At 41.0% G+C, this 24,687-nt stretch overlaps 1 protein-coding gene across 1 annotated transcript in view; it reads left to right on the top strand.

Moving 5' to 3' along the window:
* The window catches only part of rsrc2 (arginine/serine-rich coiled-coil 2), a 59,348-nt gene that overhangs the window by 22,025 nt on the left and 12,636 nt on the right, over window positions 1-24,687 (top strand). The window contains exons 4-10 of the mRNA XM_068055049.1: window positions 1,632-1,822; window positions 2,131-2,484; window positions 6,181-6,288; window positions 9,361-9,443; window positions 10,610-10,651; window positions 12,646-12,869; window positions 24,191-24,280. Coding sequence (XP_067911150.1) covers window positions 1,632-1,822; window positions 2,131-2,484; window positions 6,181-6,288; window positions 9,361-9,443; window positions 10,610-10,651; window positions 12,646-12,869; window positions 24,191-24,280 — 1,092 coding nt within the window. The remainder of the gene's footprint in view (window positions 1-1,631; window positions 1,823-2,130; window positions 2,485-6,180; window positions 6,289-9,360; window positions 9,444-10,609; window positions 10,652-12,645; window positions 12,870-24,190; window positions 24,281-24,687) is intronic.

The following is a 24,687-nucleotide window of genomic DNA, read 5'->3' as shown; positions in this document are numbered from 1 at the left end:
CCACGATTAATTTTGGGGCCTTGTGTATGGAATGACCATTTTGATGAGGTGATAATGGAGGTTGGGTGATCGGTTGAAAGTCAGGTAGTTTTGCAGTGTGATGCACTGCGTGGTGTTGTGCATGTTTGGCTAGAATTCTAAAATGTTTATATTAGAATAAAAATATGATCGCTATATTGAAATGACGCAAAATATTAGTGTCAGAATACTTTCATGGTAAATAATTTAAATAAGGTTTATTCTTTTTAAAAACTTGCTGCAACAGGTTTGGACTTCTTGATTACAGCTTGAAAAATGTTTTTGTAAAGTCTAAACCTACATCGAGAGTATATTATCAGTGATTATTGGCTACCACAAAATGATTTAGAATTTTGAAATATTTTCTAAGACATCAGTAATTTGCTTAAATTAATCGCCATTATTTTAAACCCTATAGTTGCATGTAGCTAGGATATGTGACATCCTTTTAAGTCACTTTCTAAATTGTTGGTGAATTTAAGCATCGGAAACATAGCTGTTTGAATTTGTTTAATTTAGCTGATATGGTCACTACGAAGACATAGCATTGGTAGCAAGTGCACTTCCTGTGAATTGTCACATGTTTGGTAGTTCTTTCTAAATGTGGAGGATGTTGTGTGCAAGATTGATATTTTGTAATTGGAAATGGGAAAATTGAAACTTTTTGAACGTGATCATGATAGGATCACTTATACAGACTATTTACATAGTAATTTTATCATCTGATACATCCCAGGCAACCTTTTGTGATTTTGCTCTGAAAGCATCGCTTTATTTGAGCAACATTGCAGTGTTTGATCCAAACACCCATTTACAGTAGTCCTGCAGAATTAGAACTACTTTGATTTGGAAATAGTTGGTGCAGTTCCAGAGTTTTCCCGATTTGTAAAGTACGAGGAATTGGACACAGGAAAGGGGCATTTGTAGAGAAAGGTACAGCCTTCAAGGTAAGTAAAGCACTGAGTTTGGGTCAGATGTTACAGTGTAAACAATTTGCATTGAATTAGAACTTTTGCTACTTTGGTTATCTGCTGCAGCTGACTCCTTTCTTTGAGAGGTGAAAGTATCTAAACAGTGCCTAGCAGTTGAAATTTAAGTCTGTAAACTGCATATAAATAGGACTGGTAGCTAATTGCGCAAGCCCAGCTTTATTGTTTGAGCGCATTGTACCTATTAAATATAAGACCACATGTATAGCAGCTGACATTGGAAATTTCATGCGTGTGAGACATGCGATGTTTAATTGGACTGAGTCAATTTTAGTTCAGGTATAGCTGGAGAGTTTTTCAGTGACAGTAGAAGATGTGCAGTGATAAACTTCATGCATACAGAAGAATTATTGATGACTAATTATTGGTATTGGAGCAGGAGTAGGCCATTCAGCCCCATCGAATGTGTATTGGTGTAACACACTAGTTTTTTGAATTCTGTTTCTTGGGTTTGGTGTGTTGTAAAAAGCATTGAATGTTGATAGCATGTTGCTTCACTCCTTCTAAGACATTCAAAGAATCGTTGCTTTTACAACCCACTATTAAATCTTTGTATTTTAGTACCCATACTAACTCTTTTTGTTGCACTATTTTCCTGAAAGAACCAACTTCTTCTTAAAACAGGAACAAAGACGGGACTTAAAAGAAAAAAGTACCACTAAAAAACAAAAATCTTCTGATCAACAAAGTGACAAGGAGCATGACAAAGGGAGAGAACGATTAAGTTCAACAGAAAATGGAGAAGACAGACCAAAGCGGAAAGAAAAGAAACCGTCAAAGGCTCAAAGTTATTCGAGATCCAGGTCCAGAGAAAGGTGATTATTGTTGATAACTCTAATGTAAATATTTTTAGGGTTCAAATAAATTTCTAATGTGCTCAGTTTCAATATCTCTGCCACATTTCTAGGGTAAGGTTTTGAAAAGTAGTGTGTCTTGGCATGATTCGGAGTCAGCCACTTTGTTGCAACTTCTTCTCAAAGCTTTTAAATTAAAAATGACTGCCTTTTTCAGTTGAATGCAACAGTTGCCTCGGGAGTAATCAGTTCAGATTATTTTCAGGTATGTGACTCATTTTCTTCAGTGTAAACATGAGTGCATATTTGTTTTTTATGTTGTACTTTAGACGGCATCGCAGTCGTGAAAAGAAGAGGTCACGTTCACGGAGCAAAGAAAAGAGGTCTCGGAGCCGAGACAAGCGGTCAAAAAGCAGAGACAAACGCTCAAGGAGCCGGGACAGGCACTCGAGGAGCCGGGACAGACGGTCTCGGAGCCGGGACAGACGGTCTCGGAGCCGGGGCAGGCGCTCACGGAGCCGGGGCAGGCGCTCACGGAGCCGAGGCAGGCGCTCGCGGAGCCGGGGCAGGCGCTCGCGGAGCCGGGGCAGGCGCTCGAGAAGCAGAGAAAAAAAAAGACGTCCAAAATCGCGTTCAAGATCCCGATCGAGGCACAGGATACGCAGGAGTAAGAGCAGAAGCAAGTAAGTTCATTGCCCTCTTTTTTTTTTTCCTGTCTTTTCAGATCAGTAATTCCCTCATTGGGGTACAGATAGTCATCAGCTTTTTACCTCTAGTACGTCATGCAGATGCTCACTCGTGTATGAGCTTTTTCAATGTGTGTTGACTTGCAGCTAAGTCTCATCCTGTTTTCACTTCATATGAATGTGCAGACTTCCAGTAAGAATCAGTGGTAGTGGTCAGGAGTGAGAAGTATGGTTGTTTTTGCTTCCCTAATCCAGACCACTGTGGGAAAATTCTTTTGGGCCTCCTTATCTCGAGAGACAATGGATACGCGCCTGGAGGTGGTCAGTGGTTTGTGAAGCAGCGCCTGGAGTGGCTATAAAGGCCAATTCTGGAGTGACAGGCTCTTCCACAGGTGCTGCAGAGAAATTTGTTTGTTGGGGCTGTTGCACAGTTGGCTCTCCCCTTGCGCCTCTGTCTTTTTTCCTGCCAACTACTAAGTCTCTTCGACTCGCCACAATTTAGCCCTGTCTTTATGGCTGCCCGCCAGCTCTGGCGAATGCTGGCAACTGACTCCCACGACTTGTGATCAATGTCACACGATTTCATGTCGCGTTTGCAGACGTCTTTATAACGGAGACATGGACGGCCGGTGGGTCTGATACCAGTGGCGAGCTCGCTGTACAATGTGTCTTTGGGGATCCTGCCATCTTCCATGCGGCTCACGTGGCCAAGCCATCTCAAGCGCCGCTGACTCAGTAGTGTGTATAAGCTGGGGGTGTTGGCCGCTTCAAGGACTTCTGTGTTGGAGATATAGTCCTGCCACCTGATGCCAAGTATTCTCCGAAGGCAGCGAAGATGGAATGAATTGAGACGTCGCTCTTGGCTGGCATACGTTGTCCAGGCCTCGCTGCCGTAGAGCAAGGTACTGAGGACACAGGCCTGATACACTCGGACTTTTGTGTTCCGTGTCAGTGCGCCATTTTCCCACACTCTCTTGGCCAGTCTGGACATAGCAGTGGAAGCCTTACCCATGCGCTTGTTGATTTCTGCATCTAGAGACAGGTTACTGGTGATAGTTGAGCCTAGGTAGGTGAACTCTTGAACCACTTCCAGAGCGTGTGTGGAAAAATATAGCACCCTTATTGTTACACTAGCTGAAATTAGCTAATCCCTCAAAGACCAGAAAGTATGTTGAGCATATTGTACATTGTGTGTACTTCCTGTCGTCAGCCTTTTCGATTTATAAATTTCTATGTCCACATTTATAATGGAAACAGCCAATGGAAAGACCACTTGATCACAACCCTCCGTGCGCAACTCAGGGAAGATTGACTGGGCAGTGGCTGCATAGATACGTAAATGGCGATGGGATAGAAAACAGAATGGTGGTGAGCAGATGTTTTTCAGACTGAGAGAAGAGTGCGCTGGTCTCCTCCAGAGGACGATATTTGGACCACTGTACTTTTATTGCTGATGGTACAAAACTAGGAAATGTAGTAAACAAGAGTATCGTAACAGATTCCAAGAGGGCATAGATTGAATGCTGAAATGGGAAGACACATGGCAGATGAAATTTAATGCAGAGAAAACAAATAAAAACTAAATGGTGTAATTTTCAAGGCAGTGCAGGAGCACAGGTGTGCTTTCGAAAGGATGTTAAGGCCTTGAAGAGGGTGCAGAGGAGATTTGCAAGTGGTCGAAGGGGTGAAAGACTTCAATTACATAGAGCGAGTAGAGAAGCTGGGATTGCTCTCTGAGCAGAAGGATTTTTGATAGAGTAAGGAGAAACTGTTTCTAGTCTTTGGATGTGCCAGGACAAGTTGAGAAACCTGTTCAATAAAGCATACAGGTTCCTTTACTTTATATACAGAACCATAGAGTACAAAAGCAAAAGGTTCTACAGACGTTTATAAAACACTGGCTAGGCCCTAGCTAGAATATTGTGGCCAATTTTGGATACTGCGCTTTGAAAAGGATATCAGGGCCTTAGAGAGGGTGCAGAGGGGATTTACTAGAATGGAACCTGGGATGAGGGACTTCAATTACATGGAGAGACTAGAGAAACTTGGGTGTTGTTCTTGGAGCAGTGGAGGATTTCGATAGAATAAAGAGAAATGGTTTCCAGTGGCAGATGGGTCATTAACCAGAGGACACAGATATAAGGTAATTGGCAAAAGAACCAGAGGTAATATGGGGAGAAAACCTTATACACTGAGTTAGGATGTTCTGGAATGGATTGTTCTGGGTACTGCCTGTGCAGAGTTTGCAAGTTCTCCCTGTGACCGCGTGGGTTTCCGCCGGGTGCTCTGGTTTCCTCCTACAGCCAAAGACTTGCAGGTTAATAGGTAAATTGGCCATTGTAAATTGCCCCTAGTGTAGGTAGGTGGTAGGAGAATTGTGGGGATGTGGTAGGGAATATGGGATTAATGTAGGATTAGTATAAATGGGTGGTTGTTGGTTGGCACAGACTCGGTGGGCCGAAGGGCCTGTTTCAGTGCTGTATCTCTAAAATAAAATTTAAAAAAATAAAGGGTTGTGGAACCAAATTCAATAATATTCAAACAGAAATTGAATAAATGCTTGAAGGGAAAAATGCTCCTTCAAAGGGGCGCGCAGGCACCATGGCCTGAATGGCGGCCTCCTGTATTGTATGATTCTGTAACTCATAGACATTTTTGTTTCTTTGTGGAAATGTATTTGCTCAGACAATATGTCAACAAACTCACTTAATATGCATGTAATCTTTATACTTCTGCATTCCCAGCCTGTAATTTTTCATCCTATTTATTTAAAAAGCACCAAATATATGCCTCAATGTTTTAAAACAGGCTCATGAAAACAAAAGCCAGCAGGGGATGGGCAAGTTGTTGGTAGGTACCAGGAAAAAGGTTGGGGAGGGTGTTGACAGATGGGAACATAGGGGTTTACGGTTTGAAGGATCAAAAGGGGTCAGTTTGAGCTTGGGTTACATTCTCCTGAGCCCCTCCCTTCGCAGGGATCTTGTTTTTCCAACTCCTGCTAATCCCAGAAATACGTTTGCTTTTCCTGCTGGACCCAGGGACACCGTTTCCATGTTCACAAATCATTACATTGCATTCCTAGTGTTAAAACTTCTCCATGTTTGATTCAATTGATTTCAAGTGTCATACTCCGTTCCCTGTATTAGAAAATGTCATTTCTTTTAAAGAAAAGCAAAAAAAATGAAGGCCACTTGGAATGTACATAGAAATTCTCCAGGTACACTGAAGTCAGAGTTTGGCAACTTACTACTCAATTTTGTTCATATGTTGGAAAGACAAACCAAACTACAGTTGTAATCTGAATTACAGATAATAAAATTTATGTGCACATGAATAATTTGGAAAACTGCTTGAAGGAACTACTGAGCTGCGAATTGTACTTAATATTAGAAGTGATAACTGTGATTTCTAATATTCATCTCTTTCGCACAGTTGGATGCAAATTCTTAGTGAAATTCCACCATAATATTTAAGTATTCACTATTTGATTTTTTTTAAAGACAACTCAAATCCAGAAATCGTAGTACACGAGAGAACTATAAAGATTGATAGTGGTTATGAAATTTGCTCCATTTCTACCGTTTTTGATCTTTTACGGCTTACAAAGAAAATCAAATGAGGATAATGACTTTTAATTTTTGGTATACTGCTTCCTTGAATGAATCAAATCATAAATGAAGATCTGTATTGCAGAGAAAAAAGAAAACGTAAATTCAGTAGAAGCAGAAGCCGTAGTCGGACTCCCCCAGCATTCAGGGGTCGCAATGCTGCCATGGATGCTCAGGAAGCTTTGGCTCGAAGGTGATTTCTGTTTCTTCATATTTTTAATTAGTTAATTTTGAATTTGAGTTTCTGTTTGGATCAGTGCAACCCTGCAATATATATGGACGGAGTTTGCTTTAAAATTAGACGGTTAAATAGCTGGCTGAGACACTCGTTGCCGATTCACTTATTCGAGTTTCATTTCACAGGGTGGGGGGGCGGATGTGATCAGTGTGGAGGGAAAGCAAGTCCTGTTCACCCCACCTCCCTTAGTTTTCAGTAGCATTGATTGTCCCTTGCTTATGGCCAGAGGAAGGGGGCAAATAGCCTGTGATCTGTGTTACAGTTACACATGGTAACAAAAGTAATAATTTCGATGCAATGCTTTTGGTCCCCAGATATAAAATATATTGATCTAATCAGTGATATTTTTGCCGTTAACCTATTTGTCTTCAAACTGGTAGCATTGGCCAGAGGGGGACTGTTCTGTTAGCAACACTTGCAAATTAAATCTTATAGTGACTGATAGGTAAATCTCTTGCAGTCCAGAAAATTCTTCTCATCTGGTTTTAATATGCCTTTGCTACTGGAAATTCCAGAGCTGAACTTTGTCAGCTAGCAGCAGCATACGGGGGTGTGTGTGTGTGTGGCTATCTCCCATGATTGAGCTGTCCTGAAGTTTAATTTAAACAGATGAGCACTTGAAGCGACATAGCATAAAGGCTATGGGCCAAGTGGTGGGAAATGGGATTAGAATAGATAGGAGCCTGATGGCAGGCATGGATACGATGGGCCGAAGGGTCTGTTTCTGTGCTGTATAACTCTGAGTCTATAACAGCTACATTTAATCTACAAGGCGCAGCTCCATATAATGCTTCATCCAGAGTGGGTTTTGTTTAGTTGGGGTGAAAATTGAAAGCATCTCTATCACAAATATTCAGATTAACTGTATGAATCTGTTGCGTTGTATTAATGAGGCTGCTTGTACCGATGTTCCCTTTACAACTGGGTGCACACTGGCTGCAGAGATGCTAAACCTATTTTAAAATTACCTCTTTTATATATTTCACGGGATGTGGGTGTTGCTGGCCATGCCAGCATTTATTGTCCATCTCTAACTGCTGTTGAGAAGGTGGTGGTGAGCCACCTTCTGGAACCGCTGCAGTTCATGTGGTGTAGGTACACCCACAGTGCTGTTAGGGAGGAAGTTCCAGGATTTTGACCCAGTGATACTGAAGGAATGGCAATATAGTTCCAAGTCCGGATGGTGTTGATTGGAGGGTAACTTGCAGGTGGTAGTCTTCCCATGCATCTGCTGCCCATGTCTTTCTGGATGGGAGAGGTCGTGAGTTTGGAAGGTGCTGTTGAAGGAGCCTTGGTGAGTTGCTGCAGTGCATCTTGTAGATGGTACCCACTGCTGCCACTGTGCGTTGGTGATGGAGGGAGTGAATGTTGAAGGTGGTGGATGGGGTGCCAATCAAGCAGGCTGCTTTGTCCTGGATGGTGTCGAGCTTCTTGAGTGTTGGAGCTGCACTCATCCAAGCATGTGGAGAGTATTCCATCACTCTCCTGACTTGTGCCTTGTAGATAGATGGTGGATAGGCTTTGGGGAGTCAGGAGGTGAGTTACTCACTGCAGAATTCCCAGCCTCTGACTTGCTCTTTTAGCCACAATACTTAAATAGCTGGTCCAGTTTAGTTTCTGGTCAGTGCTAAGCCCCCATGATGTTGATGCTGAATCTCCCAGTGATGGTAATGCCATTGAATGTCAAGGCAACATGGTTGATTCCCTCCTGTTGGAGATGGTCATTGCCTGGCAATTGTCTGACATGATTATAACTTTCCACTTATAAGCCCAAGCCTGAATGTTGTCCAGGTCTTGTTGCATATGGACATGGACTGCTTCTGTCTGTTATATTGAATTCGCCATCCATATATTGTGATCTCATTGTAGAAATATTTTCTCTAAATTATCTTTATTTCATCTATGCAGCTTGTGATCTGACTTAGCTGAAACTGCTGCTCAAGTCTTGAATCCAGCCATTTCAATATTTTTATATTCCATAGGCTGATTACAGATGTATTAATTTGTAAAAAGTCCACGTAATAGCCACAGCTCAAGCACTGAAAAGGTGTTACTTATTTTGGCATCTCTACTTGCAAGTGTCCCAGTAAGAAGTTGAGTTTAGGTTAGTGTTGATTATGAAATATGAATTCTGTTTCACAGAGTACATTGGCTACAGTTTAGAGGCACTGGATCTACTTTTCTTGTGCCTATTGTAAAGGTCAGCTTCCACAGGCAAACTTATGCTCCTTCTGAATTTAAACATGTCCATACGCACACATTAATCTGGGATAGTGTGCCACGGGGAAACAATGAACCAGAATACCGAGGAAGTACACCCAAGAAATACAAATAACCACCACATGCTGCTAATTTCTCTGGCCAAATAATACTGACAGCCGATATATATCTTGCTGCAAACTGAATCAAATTTAATTAGAATTGAAATTAAACAGAACTGAGAGCAAACACAGCAGATTTCATTAGACTACAGAATTCTATTTAACTCAAAGCTTTGTAGTATTCCACTTTGGGCCAGTATCTGTGTTGTGAAGATGATGCATGCAATTGAATATTCCTGGAGTATTCCACTTGTCCCAACTGAGCTGCCTGGCAAAGCAGAAAATCACTGATTAAATGAAAATACTTGCAACGGTTATACCTCCCCCTCCACTTTGCTCTAATCTGTTAACAGAAGCAAAAAATCAAAAGGATGTCCTTCTCAATTAAATAAAGTTGTTACTCACTAATGGATTTCAGAGGAATTTCCCTGATAGGCTTTCCTGGTGGTGTTTATACCTGTGAAAAAAAAGCAAGTCTTACTCAGACCAGAGTAGCCAGCCCCCACCCATTACTGTGTGGCTTGAGAATATTTAACTAAAAATATAATTCACTAGCCAGTTAAATAAGTGGTGTCAAGCCATATATAAAATGTGCAGTGGTAACTGTCTGGAAGAGAATTGTTTAGATGCCTAGACAAAAATGCAGAGGCATGACAGTCAAAATCATGGCCTAGTATTTAATAACTACTAACACTTTGAATCACAGGCTTGAAAGAGCAAAGAAGCTTCAAGAGCAAAAAGAAAAAGAACTACTGGAGAAACAGAAAGTAGAGCAAACAGATGTTGCAGGTAATTCTTAATACTTTGTGCAATTACAACATTTGCTAATTTTAAGGTTTGCAGAACTAATACAAGTAAAAATAAAAAGCTGCATGGAAACAAAAATAAAGCTTTCATATCCAAGATCAGATGTTCATAGAATATTGTTTGGTTATCAGTTTCTTTTGTGTTTGAAATGGAGAAGCAGTAGATTGAAGATGTTTATGCATTACACTATTAACATTGCAACGAAACAGTTTCCACTTCACTGTAAAAGTGGCAGCTAAAGCAGTTACTTTGACAGTCTAGCTTCATAATACACTTGAAACCAGAAAGTGAAATCCTCTGTAGTTGTATGCTCCACAGCAGAAGTTAAATCCTTCACTGAGGTGTATCACAGGCTTTCTGGAAGATAGAAGACCAGCAGTGCTTTTCTGCAGCAATGTGCATCACAGTACTTTGACATCATTGGAGTTGTAAATCAGCCTTAGAATTGGGGGCACAGAGTCCCAGTGTGGATAGTCCTTTAATTATGAAGTGAACCCTCAGTTCCCTTTGTGCAATATAATTAAAAGAAAAAAAATCAATATCATTACAGAATTATTCCTGTAAATTTTGGTGTATTTTGCATTGTCTAAAAATTGTAGCCATGGTTTTTATGCTGGTTGCCAATTGATTACCAACCATAGGTCATTTAAAAAAAAAATTTGAACATAGAATTTAAGCATGAGATTTTGTGCTACTTAATGCTATAGTAATTAATGAAATATAATAAATAGATGGATCTGTGAGTAATGCAGGAAACATTCATCCTTGGTTTTGGCTGTGTTAGCTCATTAATATTTATGTTTTACATTTCCCTTAGCCCGTTCTTTCCAAAACAATTTAAAAGTGGAGTCTAAAAGTAGAAAAATGTAAGGTTTGAGAACATTGTTACTGATTTAGAGGCAATTGGCAGTTCTGTAATCATGACAGGGAATGTGAAGAAGCGGTAACTAAAGACACAAGTCAAGTCTTGGAGCAATAGATACAGGAATATCACCTCATGCTGTTCCTTGATAATTTTTGCATATATGCAGATGTCAAGAACTGTAATGTGCGTGCAAAACAGAAATTGTAGTAATGTTTAAAATTAGATTTTGAAAAGTTCATCTGGACAAATACTGCTGAAAATAAGCACTATTTATTTTCAACAGATACAACTAATGGGTCACTTGCAAGTGTTAACCAGCCAACAGGTAGGAAAATTTGATATCTATTTATTAGTAAAGTATGTCCTTTCACAATCACATTTGCATTGAATTTGAAAATACTACAATTGCCAGAGTTTCCTGTATGTGGTTAATCTTTTAATTTTGACTTATAAGGGAGCTTTTGATGGAATGCAAAACTTCCAGCCAGATGCAATTTGTGTTATTTTGATTGCTGACTCAGAAAGCAATGTTAGAAATAGTTATGTTTTGAATCAATGGGTCAGAAACACTTGTCAGTGACCACCTACACCCCTCACTTCCAGTCCCAACTTCAGCTGTAGGCTGATGCTGCCTAGTTTTCGTTTTAAGATTATACCCCCTTCCAGATCCCCCATTCGAGGAAATAGCTTCGGTGTCTACCTTGGCAAATCCCTTCATCATTTTGAAGACCAATTAGATTATTCCGCAACTTTCTAAACTCAAAATATAAACCAAGTCAATGCGACCTATCCTTGTAATTTAATCCTTTTAAGTCGCACTATAATCCATTGCATTTGCGCTATACCCACCCTAAGGTCAGTATTCTTTCCTGCAATTTGGTGCCCAAAACTGAATGCAGTACTCCAGATGGGATCGTAGAGGTATACAGCACAGAAACAGAGCCTTCAGCCCATCGTGTCTGTGCCGGCCATCAAGCACCTAACTCCAAGGCTCTGTATAACTAAAGCATCAGTTCTTTATGTTTGCATTCCAACCTCCTTAAGTTAAAGGCCAATTCCATTAGCCTTTTTGTGCCTATACGCTAACTTTTACTTATCTGTGCACGAGTATCTAAATTCCTTTGCTCCTTTTTTAAAGTTCATTCTTGAGATATCAGTGTCAATCGCATGGCTGGCACTTACTGCCTTTGCCTATTTGACTCTAGAATGTGATGGTAAAAGTGCTCCCACAGTGCTATTTAGGAATTCCAGGATTTTGACCCAGCAATGCTGAAGGAACAGAAATACATGTCCATGTCAGGATGGTGTGTGACTTGGAGGTAATGGTGTTCCCATGCACCTGCCATCCTTGCCCTTCTAGGTGGCAGAGGTCACGCGTTTGCATGGTGCTGTCAAGGAAACTGTGACATGTTGCTACGATGCATCCTTTAGATAATGTACACTGCAGCTACAGTATGATGGAGTGGGCATTTAGAGTAGTGGATGAGACACCAGTCAAGGTGTCTGATCTGTCCTGGATAGTGGCAAGCGTATTGAGCGTAGTTGCAACTGCACCAATTCAAACAAGTGGGAGAGTATTCCATCACATGTTCCTTGTAGGTGGAGAGGCTTGGAGAGTCAAGAGATGACTTCCTCGCTGCAGAATACCCAATCTCTGGCCTGCTCTAGTAGACACATGATTTTTATGGCTGGGTGAGAGCAGTTTCTGAGAAGTATTGACCCCGCCCTTAGGATGTTGATGGGGGATTTGCTGGTGGTAATGCCATTGAATGTCAGGGAAGATCAGGTTATCTCTGGTTGGAGATAATAATTACCTGCCATTTGATTGATATGAATTACATCAGCCAATTATCAATCTAAGCCTGGAGGTGATCCAGGTTGTGCTAAATTCTATGTTATCTGAGGAATTGTGAATGAAGTTGAACCTTCTGAAATCATCAGCAAGCATCACTTCTAATCTTGTGATGGGGATAGGTCATGAATGAAGCAGCTGAAGATAGCGAAGTGAAGGACACTGTTCTGAGAAACCTCTGCAGCAATATTCTGGGACTAAGATGATTGGTCTCCAGCAACCATCATCATCTCTTGTGCCAGGTGTGATTCCAGCCATTTGAGAGTTTCACCCGAGTCACAGGGACTTTAGTTTTACTTAGTCTTTTTGGTGCCACACGCTTGTCTGATGCTGCCTTGATATCACTCTGACCTCCCCTGTGAACCATATTCACAGTTAATTGTACTTGATAATAAATGTGGGTATTAAAGCTATTCAGAGTTGAATTTGTCTAAACAAATATACATAATTTCTGATGTTTTTAACAGTCAGTAGTGGATCAGTTCTCAATGTTGCTGCTCTCCTGGCATCTGGTACTCAAGTTACACCTCAGATTGCAATGGCTGCACAGATGGCAGCACTCCAAGCTAAGGCACTGGCTGAAACTGGTATAGCTGTACCTAGTTACTACAATCCAACTGCCGTCAACCCAATGAAATTTGCAGAGCAGGAGAAGAAACGTAAACTTCTTTGGCAGAGCAAGAAAGAAGGGGTGAGTTTGAAAAAAAGTAACGCTGTGAACAAGACACCTGTGCTACACCAACACCGTATGACTTTGTCTTTGTTACACCAGACTTTGATACAAATATTTTAGTTTATCTTTCTCCTCTCTTTTTTACTTTTTCTTTTCTCTATCCAATCCCCCAACCTTTGTGCCTACTTTAATCATGCACCTACCTTGATGAATTACCTCCTTTCTCCCATTTCTACTGACTGAGAAGATTTACCCATCATTTTATTACTTTTGCTTTGCAAATGTGGAAAAAAAATCTGAAATCCTAAGGGCTGGTTTTTGTTGCACGTCATGCATGTTTTTCTATTTTAATCATTGGTATTGTGTTCTATTTATATTGTTTTATCTGATTATAGTGTTTTTTTCTCTTCATTTTCTGTGATTAGTTTAAAAAAGAGTGACTTTCAAATCCTGAATTGGAAAATGTGATTTATGAAATAGCAAGAAATTTACTTTTGTTACTGCACAAACTACAAATACAGTTCAAAACAGATTTAATTTTAAATTGGGTTCTTTTGCATCGTGTATCTGTTACTTGGGGAAGATCAATGTCTTGGCAATGGAAACAAACAAAGCTCCAAGCTTGCAAGTTTTACCAAATTGAGTGAGACTGTAAACAACAGGAAACAGCTGATTAAGTGCAAAGGGCAACTAAACTAATAGCTGGTACTAACCACCTGTAGTATGAGGTGAGGACACAGGAGCTGAGAAATATATTTATACTGGCGAAGAGTAGGCTCATAAGTATGTAGAAGTGTTCAAGTTTCGAAATGGCATTGACAAGATAAACATCAATATATTTACTGACTCTAGAGCATGAGGATATGTATCTTTAGACTTAAAAACAATAGAGGGTGAAAAGACATTGAATATAACTGCTTTACACGGATGGTTAATGTATGGAATAAAAATCTAGAGAGACAGTGGGGGCTGAGTGTATCACAAATTTGAGACAGTTGGATAAGTCGGTGGAGAAAAGTTTGATAGAGGGTTATGACAAATATGGATTTATAATATTGCCTGGGCACTGGGTTGGACCAGATCGATCTCAGTCCTACATAAATTTGTATTGAGAAAAAATTAAATTCCACACAATTTGTTTCCACAAATTGTGATTTGACCATTACAAAATGTAGGCTACGAAAAGTTGGTTTTCTTTGTAAGTGTTGTGCCTAACTTGCGTTTCTTCTTAACTGTCTCAGATTTCCCAGGGACCAATCAAAATCATTTATAATAATAAACTTTTACATTTCTAATATTTGCTAGTTCTGAAGAACGGTCACTGACCTGAAACGTTAACTCTGCTTCTCTCTCCACAGATGCTGCCAGACCTGCTGAGTATTTCCAGCATTTCTTGTTTTTATTTGAGTTGCAGCATCTGCAGTATTTTGCTTTTATATTAATCAAAATCATTTCATTGTTTGAGTATATTGTTCATAAAGTTCTTGCCAAATTTTTTCACCACCTGTATGTACCAGTCTCACAACACTCTTGCACCCCAGAATCCCAATTGCAACAGCTTAATTTCAAGTTCATTGTGAACATCCAGTACTTCTAAAAGTATATATTAAGTTTGTAGACTTTTGAGAGCATATTTTTTAAATGTCCCGTTAAATATCCCTTTTGGACTGTTTTGAAATTATTGCAAAAACCAATTTTTTCTGAATCATCCATGTTACTAAGGAATTATATTTTAAAATATTTTGTAGTATACTAATTACCTATATCTAAGTATTAAAACTCTTGCATCCAACTTTTTTCCATTGCATCACACTTCAAAGTTGTCATGTGGTTTTAAAGTAAAAATTTTGATTAGCTGAAATAACCACTATCTGTGAAGTAAATCATGTTGATTGTTCCATGTTCAGTTAATTGGACATTTGATTCAATAAAAAAAAAGTATCAGTCATGAAAAAATACAAAAGCTACCATGGTAAAGAGCAAACGCCACAAAATTATGTAAGATTGCTGACCTTTCAAAACCAACATTCTAGAAACAGCAACAAAATACATTTCTCAAATAATTTCTTCACGCTTTCAGTCTTCATTTTCTTTACTCAGGTCAGCAAATACAACTCAAAACTAACCATTTAACCAGAAATGTCAAAAATTGCCATTTTGAAATAATTGCTAATTTAATGTTATAAATGCATACAAGTTTACCTGACAAAGGCACAATTAATGATGGACAGGAAAAGACTACCTGGGCCACCTCAGCTGTCTTACACATTTGCAATGTCTTGTGCATCACAGTATATAGTTTCCATGCCCCACCCAACACCACGTGATCTCTTGGAAGAGATGAAAAAACAAAGATCCAATTTAACAGGAGCAAACTCTGGGAAATTATTCTCTGCCCTGCCAGTCGGCAATTAAAACTAGTCCAGATCATCATTGTGGCCTTGATAATTCCATGCAGTACCTACCTTTTGTATGAGGTGATGATTTCTAGCTCGGCATGAAAATGATCTAGCTGTCAATTGAAGGAATTCACTGCACAAGTCTGCTGTCTAGTCCAGATGTCCACTATTCTCTGGGAAAAGAACCACCTCCTGACATCTCACCTAGATCTGATCTTGTGCAACAAAAAATGATTCCTGGTCCTCCTCATCTTCTATAGTTGGAACAAACTATCTATTTGAATACAATCTATTCCTTTCATCTTATAAGCCTCATTCAAATCCTCCTTAGTCCTGTCTTTTATAGCCTACCTTGATAACTAAGATATCTAAGATAACTAAGGTGCTAAATAGGTTGACCATCACTCAGTGAAGAGATCATGGGGTGCATCCTAGTTGCTGAAGGAAGCTAGGGTGAAGTTAGCAGAAGTTTTAACCACAATCTTTCAATCTTCTTTGGATATGGGAGTGGCGCCGGAGGACTGGGAAATTGCAAATTTTACACCGCTGTTCAAAAAAGGGATAGGGATAAACCTGGTAACTACAGGCCAATCAGTGTCTCATCAGTGATGGAAGAACGACTAAGATCATTGTCAAGGACAAAATTAATTCTCATTTGGACAACCAACATGGATTTGTTAAAGGCAGTTTGTGTCTGACTAATCTGATTTTGAGAGTATTGAAGAAGGTGTTACAGTAGATGTATGTATGCATTTTCAAAAGACTTGATGAAGTACCACATAGAAGACTTGTTCAGAAAATAGCACATGGCATTAAAAGGACGGTGGATAACTTGGGTATGTAATTGGCTGTGGGATAGGAGGCAGAAAGTAGAGATGAATGGATGTTTTTGTGATTGGAGAGAAGTATGCAGTGGGGTCCCCCATGAGTCAGTGTTAGAACCGTTGCTTTTCTTGCTATATATATAGAACCAAGACTTGGGTATAATTTTGAAGTATGCGAATGACATAAAACTTGGCAATGCGGCAAATAATGAGTGGGATTTTTATTTATTCTTTCACGGGCTGTGAGTATCACTGGCTAGACCAGCATTTATTGCCCATCTAACTGCGCTTGAGAAGGTGGTGGTGAGTCGCGTTCTTGAACGGCTGCAGTCGATGTGGTGTAGGTACACCCGCAGTGCTGTTCGAAGGGAGTTCCAGGATTTTGATGCAGCAACAGTGAAGGAACAGCAGTAAAGCTGCAAGTCAGGATGGTGTGTGACTTGGAGGGGTACTTGCAGGTGATAGTGTTCCCATGCATCTGCTACCCTTCTCCTTTTAGGTGGTAGAGGTCAAGGGTTTGGAAGGTGCTGTTGAAGGAGCCTTGGTGAGCTGCTGCAGTGCATCTTGTAGATGGTATTTACTGATGCCACTGTGCGTTGGTGGAGGGAGTGAATGTTGAAGGTGGTGGATGGGGTGCCAATCAAGCGGGCTGCTTTGTCCTGGATGGTGTTGAGCTTCTTGAGTGTTGGAGCTGCATTCATCCAGGCAAGTGGAGAGTATTCCATCACACTACTGATTTGTGCCTTGTAGTTGATGGACAGGCTTTGGGGAGTCATGAGGTGAGTTGCTCACTGCAGAATTCCCAGCCTCTGACTTGCTCTTGTAGCCACAGTACTTATATGGCTTGTCCAGTTTGGTTTCTGGTCAATGCTAACCCCCAGGGTATTGATAGTAGGAGATTCAGTGATGGTAATGCCATTGAGCATCAAGGGGAGATAGTTGGTTTCTCTATTATTGGAGATGGTCATTGCCTGGCACTTGTGTTGCCATTTATCAGATCAAGCCTGAATGTTGTCCAGGTCTTGCAAAAGGACACGGACTGCTTCAATCCCTCCCAACTAAAATATATTCCAGAGAGGAAGAAAGATTGTAAGAGGGGGTAAAAACATCCATGTCTAAGCAAGGAAGTTAAGGATAACGTAAAGACAAAAACTAAGGCATACCATATTGCAAAGGCCAGTGGCAGGCTGGGAGATTGGGAAACTTTTAAAGATCAACAAAGGGTTACCAAATAAGTAATAAGAGCAAAGGTAAATTATGAAAGAAAACTAGTGCAAAATATAAAAACAGATAGCAAAAGCTTCTGTAAGTATATAAAAGGGGAGAGAGTAGCTAAAGTGAATGTTGGTCCCTTGGAGGATGTGACTGAAGAGTTAATAGTGGGGAACACAGAAATGGCGGAGACACAAAATCAGCATTTTGCCTCAGTTTTCATGGTGGAGGACACTAGTACCATCCCATAGTAACAGGTAATGCAGAGGTTGTAGAAAGGGAGGAACTTAGAACAATCATCATCACTAGGGAAAAAGTACTGAGCAAACTACTGGGATTGAAGGCAGACATGTCTCCAGGGCCTGATGGCCTACATCCTAGGGTCTTAAAGGAAGTGGCAGCGGAGATAGTGGATCCATTGGTTATAATATTCCAAAATTCCCTGGATGTGGGGAAGGTGCCAGTGGATTGGAAAAATGCTAATATAATACCCTTATTCAAAAAGGGAGGGAGGCAGAAAGTAGGAATCTATAGACCAGTTAGTTTAAAATCTGTCGTTCGGAAGTTGTTAGAATCCATTATTAAGGAAGTAATAACAAGACATTTAGAAAGTCAAAATGCAATCCATCAGAGTCAGCATGGTTTTATGAAGAGTAAATCGTGTTTGACTAATTTGCTAGAGTTCTTCGAAGATGTAACAAGTAAAGTGGATAATGGGGATCCTGTAGATGTAATACATCTGGACTTCCCAAAGGCACTTGATAAGGTACCGCACAAAAGGTTAATACACGAGGTAAGATCACATGGGGTTAGGGGCAATTTATTAGCTTGGATAGAGGATTGGCTAACCAACAGAAAACAGAGAGCCGGGATAAATGTGTCCTTTTCTGGTTGGCAAGATGTAACTAGTGGGGTGCCACAGGGTTCGGTCCTCGGGCCCCAACTATTTACAATCTACATTAATGACTTGGATGCAGGGATAGAAGGTACTATAGCCAGATTTGCAGATGACACTAAAATAGGTGAGATAGTAAGTTACAATAAAGAAATTTACAAATGGATATGGATAGGTTAGGTGAATGGGTCAAAATTTGGCAGATGGAGTTTAACATGGATAAGTGTGAGGTTATCCATTTTGGTCGGAAGAATAGAAAGGCAAATTATTATCTAAATGGAGAGAAACTTCAGAGTGCTTCGGAGCAGAGGGATCTGGGTGTCTTTGTGCATGAATCGCAGAAAACTAGTATGCAGGTGCAGCAGTTAATAAGGAAGGCAAATGGAATTTTGGCATTTATTGCTAAAGGAATAGAGTATAAAAGTAGGGAAGTGTTGCTGCAACTGTACAAGGCATTAGTGAGACCGCACCTGCAGTATTGCATACAGTTTTGGTCCCCTTACTTGAGGAGGGATATAGTTGCATTGGAAGCAGTTCAGAGGAGGTTCACTAGATTGATTCCAGAGACGAGGGATTTTATGAAGAGAGATTGAGCAGTTTAGGCCTTTACTCTCTGGAGTTTAGAAGAATGTGAGGAGATCTAATTGAGGTATATAAGATGATTAAGGGGATTGACAAAGTAGAAGTAGAGAGGATGTTCCCTCTGGTGGGGCAATCTAGAACGAGAGGTCATAGTTTCAGGATAAGGGGTAGCAGATTTAAAACGGGGATGAGAAATTAATTCTCTCAAAGGGTCGTGAGAGGGTGGAATCCACTACTCCAGAGTGCGGTGGATGCCGGGACATTGAGTAAATTTGAGGAGACAGACGGATTTTTAATTAGTAATGGGTTGAAGGGTTATGGGGAACGGGCAGGAAAGTGGAGTTGAGGCCGAGATGAGATCAGCCATGATCGTGTTGAATTGCAGAGCAGGCTCGAGGGGCTGAATTGCCTACTCCTAGTTCATATGTCCTTATGTATCTGAGGAGTCGCGAATGGTGCTGAACATTGTGCAGTCATCTGTGAATGCCCCATTTCTGACTTTATGATGGAGGGAAGGTCATTGATGAAGCAGCTGAAGATGGTCGGGCCTAGGACACTGGGACTGAGATGATTGACCTTGAACAACCACAACTATCTTCCTTTGTGCTAGGACCGACTCCAACCAGTAGAGAGTCTTCCCTCAATTCCCACTGACTCCAGTTTTGCTAGGCCATTAACTCAAGTTTTGCTAGGGCTGCTTGATGCCACGCTTGGTCGAATGCTACCTTGATGTCAAGGGCATTCACTCTGCTGCCTTGATAATCCAGGGCAGTCGCTCTCTTCTTGAGTTCAACCCTTTTATTCCATGTTTGGACCAAGGCTGCAATGAGGTCAGGAGCTGAGAGGCACTGGTGGAACCCTAAATGAGCATTAGTGAGCAAGTAATTGCTGAGTAAGTGCCGTTTGATAGCACTGTCGACGACACATTCCATCACTTTGCTGATGATTGAGAATAGATTGATAGGGCGGTATTTGGCCCGGTTGAATTTGTCCTGCTTTTTATGGTAACCAGAGGACACCAATTTATGTTAGTTTGCAAAAGAACCAGAGGACGACATGAGGGGGAAAACATTTATGCAGCGAGTTATGATCTGGAAAGCACTGTGAAAGGGTGGTGGAAGTAGATGTATTCACAACTTTCAAAAAGGAATTGGATAAATACTTAAAAGGGAAAAAAAATTACAGGGCTATGAGGAAAGAGCAGAGATGTGGATCTAATTGGATAGCTCTTCCTAAGAGCCAGCTCATGGTCTGTGGGCTGAAATGCCTTTTTCTGTACTGCATCATTCTATGATGTGGCCAAAGATTTAGTCTCTGAGAAAGAGATGATCCATGATGGTGTGTAATTTTCACAATGCAAAGTACTGTGGCAACTAATTAGAAAAGTTGAGAAAAAAACTAAAATTTATTTGAAATATAAAGAGAAAAAGCTGGAAATACTGCAGGTCAGGCAGCATCTATGCAACATTCAATGAGATCCATTTCAGGTCTATGACCTTTTGTCAGAACATGTTACAGATGTAATATACTGAAATGTGCTGCACTAACAAAAGCTTGAGCATGAAATATAACTTCACAGGAAGTAAGGAGAAGGAAAAACATGTAAAAGGTTGATCGAGGACAATTGGCACTGAATTGTTAAAGGCAGGTCATTTTTGGCACATTTAAGAGGTTTCTTTTGAAGAATTAATCAGTTGGCTAGGTAAAAGGAATGCAGCGTAGATGTGGAATGGATTTTCTCAAGTTGCCCCACAAGTAGCTTTGTTAGAAGAATTTAGGCACATAGTTTAAGAGGAAATGTAACAGCATAGTTGGTTGACAGAAGGGAAACTGAGTGAGTATAAATTAAGGTTACTTGGAAGTGGTATGCTCAGAGATGTGTGTTAGGTTCATATTTATTCTTGGTAAAAGATCATTTGGACTTGGGTGTAGGGGAACACAATCTTAAAATTTGCTGACATCAACCATGTAGAAAGTTTGAGTGTAAATACCTTAAAGATAATAGACATGTTAGCAAAATGGACAGACAGGTGGCAGATGTGGAATACATATAAGGAAATATTTGAGGAGTAAATGAGACACCTCGAGGTTAAACTATTTAATTTCATGAAAGAACTACTGCAGGTAGATGGAATTCAGGGTATATAAATAGGGTATAGAGTTCAAGACTAAAGAAGTAATTGTAAATTCATTAAAAAAAAACACTGGTTTACTTTTTGGAAAATAAAAATGAAGGGCACTGTTTGAGTTAAGTAAGGTTGGACATTGAGGAGATAATTAGACAATTAAGATTTTTAAGAGGTCTGGTAGCATCTGTGGAGAGAGAAGCAAAGTTAACGTTTCAGGTCTGTGACCTTTCATCAGAACTGGCAAAGGTTTAGAAAAGAACTAGGTTTTACGCAAGTGAAGGGGAGGGGGTTGGGGACTGAGTGGAGGTTTTCAGCAAATACCTGCCTGGGTTATGGCAGGGATGTCCAACCTTTTTGCATGGGGGGGGGCACCACACTACAATTTTTGTCCTACATAGGGGGCCGTGAGAGAATTTTGGACAGATAAAGGCATTAAAAATTTACCTTACCATTAATCAAAACAACAACAAACATGCAGTATTGTGAAGAAGCTTTAAATGAGAAGACTAATTTCTTATAAAAGTAAAATACTGCGGATGCTGGAAATCTGAAATAAAAACAAGAAATGCTGGAAATACTCAGCAGGTCTGGAAGCATCTGTGGAGAGAGAAGCAGAGTTAACGTTTCAAGTCAGTGACCCTTCTTCAGAATTAGCAGATATTGGAAATGTGAAAGGTTTTAAGCAAGTAAAGCGGGAGTGGGGCAAGAGATAACAAAGGAGAAGGTGTAGATAGGACAAGGTTACAGAGAATAACAGACCAGAAGGTCCTGGAGCAAAGGCAAATAATATGTTAATGGTGTGTTGAAAGACAAAGCATTAGTACAGATAGGGTGTTAACGGACTGAAAACTGAACAGCCACCAGTACAAACATTTAAAAAAAAACAGTCGGTAGGCGAACTGAACAAACTAAGATAAAATAAACACAAAAAAAGAGAAAAAAATGACTAAAAATGAAAGTAAAATGGGGGGCCCGTCATGCTCTGAAATTATTGAACTCACTCTTCAGTCTGGCAGGCAGTAGTGTGCCTAATCGGTAAATGAGATGCTGTTCCTCAAGCTTGCGTTGATGTTCACTGGAACACTGCAGCAATCACAGGACAGTGATGTGAGCATGAGAGCAGGGGGGAGTGTTGAAATGGCAAGCAAGCGGAAGCTCGGGTTCATGCTTTCGGACTGAGTGGAGGTGTTCCGCAAAGCAGTCACCCAGTCTGCATTTGGTCTCCCCAATGTAGAGGAGACCACATTGTGAGCAGTGAATACAATATACTACATTGAAAGAAGTACAAGTAAATCACTGCTACGCCTGAAAGGAGTGTTTGGGGCCTGGGATAGTGAGGAGAGAGAAGGTAAATGGGCAGGTATTACATCTCCTGCGATTGCAGGGGAAGGTGCCTTAGGAAGGAGATGAGGTGGTGGGGGTAATGGAGGAGTAGACCGGGGTGTTGCGGAGCAAACAATCTCTTCGGAATGCTGACAGGGGAAGGGAGGGGAAGATGCGTTTGATAGTGGCATCACGCTGGAGGTTGTGGAAATGGCGGAGGATGATCCATTGGATATGGAGGTTGATGGGGTGGAAAGTGAGGACAAGGGGAACCATGTCGCGGTTCTGGGAGGGGAAGGGGTGAGGGTAGAGGTGCGGGAAATGGGCAGGACACAGTTGAGGACCCTGTCAACCACTGTGGGGGGTGAATCCTTGGTTGAGGAAAAAGGAAGACAGAAGCGCTGTCATGAAAGGTAGCATCATCAGAGCGGATGCGTCGGAGACGGAGAAACTGTGAGAATGGAATGGAGTCCTTACAGGAGGCAGGGTGTGAAGAGGTGTAGTCGAGGTAGCTGTGGGAGTCGGTGGGCTTATAATGGATATTAGAAAACAGCCTGTCCCCAGAGATGGAGACAGAGAAGTTGAGGAAGGGAAGGTGCGAGAAGGGTGGAAATTAGAAGCAAAGTTGATAACGTTTTCCAATTCGGGGCGGGAGCAGGAAGTGGGACCAATACAATCATCAATGTACTGGAAAAAGAGTTGGGGGAGGGGGCCTGAGTAGGACTGGAACAAGGAATGTTCGACATATCCCACAAAAAGACAGGCATAACTAGGACCCATGTGGGTACCCATAGCAACACCTTTTACTTGAAGGAAGTGAGTGGAGTTAAAAGAGAAGTTGTTCAGTGTGAGAACACGTTCAGCCAGGCGGAGAAGGGTGGTGGTAGATGGGGCCTCTGTTCAAGGAAGAAGCAGAGAGCCCTCAAACTGTCCTGGTGGGACATCTCATCACTGTTGAACACTGATTTAGTGACATACCTGGAATTGTTTCTGCTTGCATAAGTACTCAATGATGCTGAGTATTCTGGATAGTTGTCCATCTGTCAAGAGTGATCTTAATCTCTTTCTCTTCCTTCCCTCTCTGCGTCTCTCTCTCTCCTCCTGTCTCCTACCATCTCTCCCTCCCCCCGTATCTTTCTCTCCCTCCCCATCTCCCCCCACCACCATCGCTTGCCGCCCTCTGTGTGTCTCTGTCCCTCTTCCCCCCGCTCCTCCTCCCAGCCCCTTCCATGTCTCTGTCCCTCTCCACTGCTCTCTCTCCCTTGACCTCTGGCTCTCACCCAATCCCTCCCTCTCTTCCCCGTATCCCTCTCCTCCCCCCCCCGCCGCCCTGTCCTTCTCTTCCGCCCCCCCCCCCCGCCGTGTCCCTCTCTTCCGCGCAGCCCCCCCCCTTTCCCTCTCTTCCGACTCCCCACTGCCATGTCCCCCTCTACCGCCGTGTCCCTCTTTTCCGCCCCGTCCCCCCCCCTGTGTGTCTCTCTGCCTGCAGCCCCCTCGCTCTCACCTGATACTGCAAAGAGATTACCTGTGGGAGATAGAACAAAAAGTTAAAATGCGAGCTAAAAACTAGGAAGTGCTGTTGTGAAGGTTAGAAGAAAGTTTCTTGCACGTTTTGTATGGTGGCAGGTTAATAATATTACAAATATCTGGAATCTGTCTGAAAGTGTACAACAATTTGACCATGTCAGTAGTGATAAATTGCTCCAAAAAATTTTCGGTATTACACCAAAGACCAAACTGCCGTTTAGTATAGGTTACAGCAGTAGGATAAATATCAAGAACCATACACCTGATCACAAATAAATTGTAAGACAGCACCAAGAAGATCTAGTTATCTATTTAATTTTGCTATTTTCTGTCTAACTTGACCTATCCTTCTCAATCTTTCTGTAAAATGTTATTTTAAACGATTGACTTTTTTTTTTCTCCAAGTCAGTTATGTTGTGGATCATCACATGCCTTTTTTTTATTCAAGGATAAGTCACAGACTGCAGAATTATGGGAAAAGCTAAATTTTGGTAACAAGGACCAAAATGTAAAATTTCGGAAATTAATGGGCATCAAGGTGAGTCAAATTAAGAATAGTAGAATGTTATTGTTTTGTTTTTGGTGAAATTTTTACGTCACTTTGAGAGCAAAACAAAATAGTTAATTGTTTGCATATCTGCTTGAGTGCTGTTTGAGTTAAAGCTATTTGAACATTCCAGTCATTTGTGGTAAAGGTTGCTGTTAAATTAGTGGGAAGAAATGCTACACCTTGGTAGGTGGAAAGGGATTGGATTTACCTCCTCGTTAAATTTGTATTCTGAAGTCCTTGAATGTGTTACCTCCCAAATTCTTGCCCACCTTTCCCAGAATTCCATGTTTGATTCCCTCTCATCGGGTTTCATAATATTACATAACATTATAATATAACATTAAAAAAAGGAGCAAGAGTAGGCCATTTGACCCCTCAAGCCTGCTCCACCATTC

This window comes from Heterodontus francisci, chromosome 23 (assembly GCF_036365525.1).
Source record: "Heterodontus francisci isolate sHetFra1 chromosome 23, sHetFra1.hap1, whole genome shotgun sequence".
In the NCBI taxonomy this organism is placed as follows: domain Eukaryota; kingdom Metazoa; phylum Chordata; class Chondrichthyes; order Heterodontiformes; family Heterodontidae; genus Heterodontus; species Heterodontus francisci.
The sequence above is the reverse complement of the archived record's forward strand: the minus strand, read 5'-3'. Positions and strand labels throughout refer to the sequence as shown.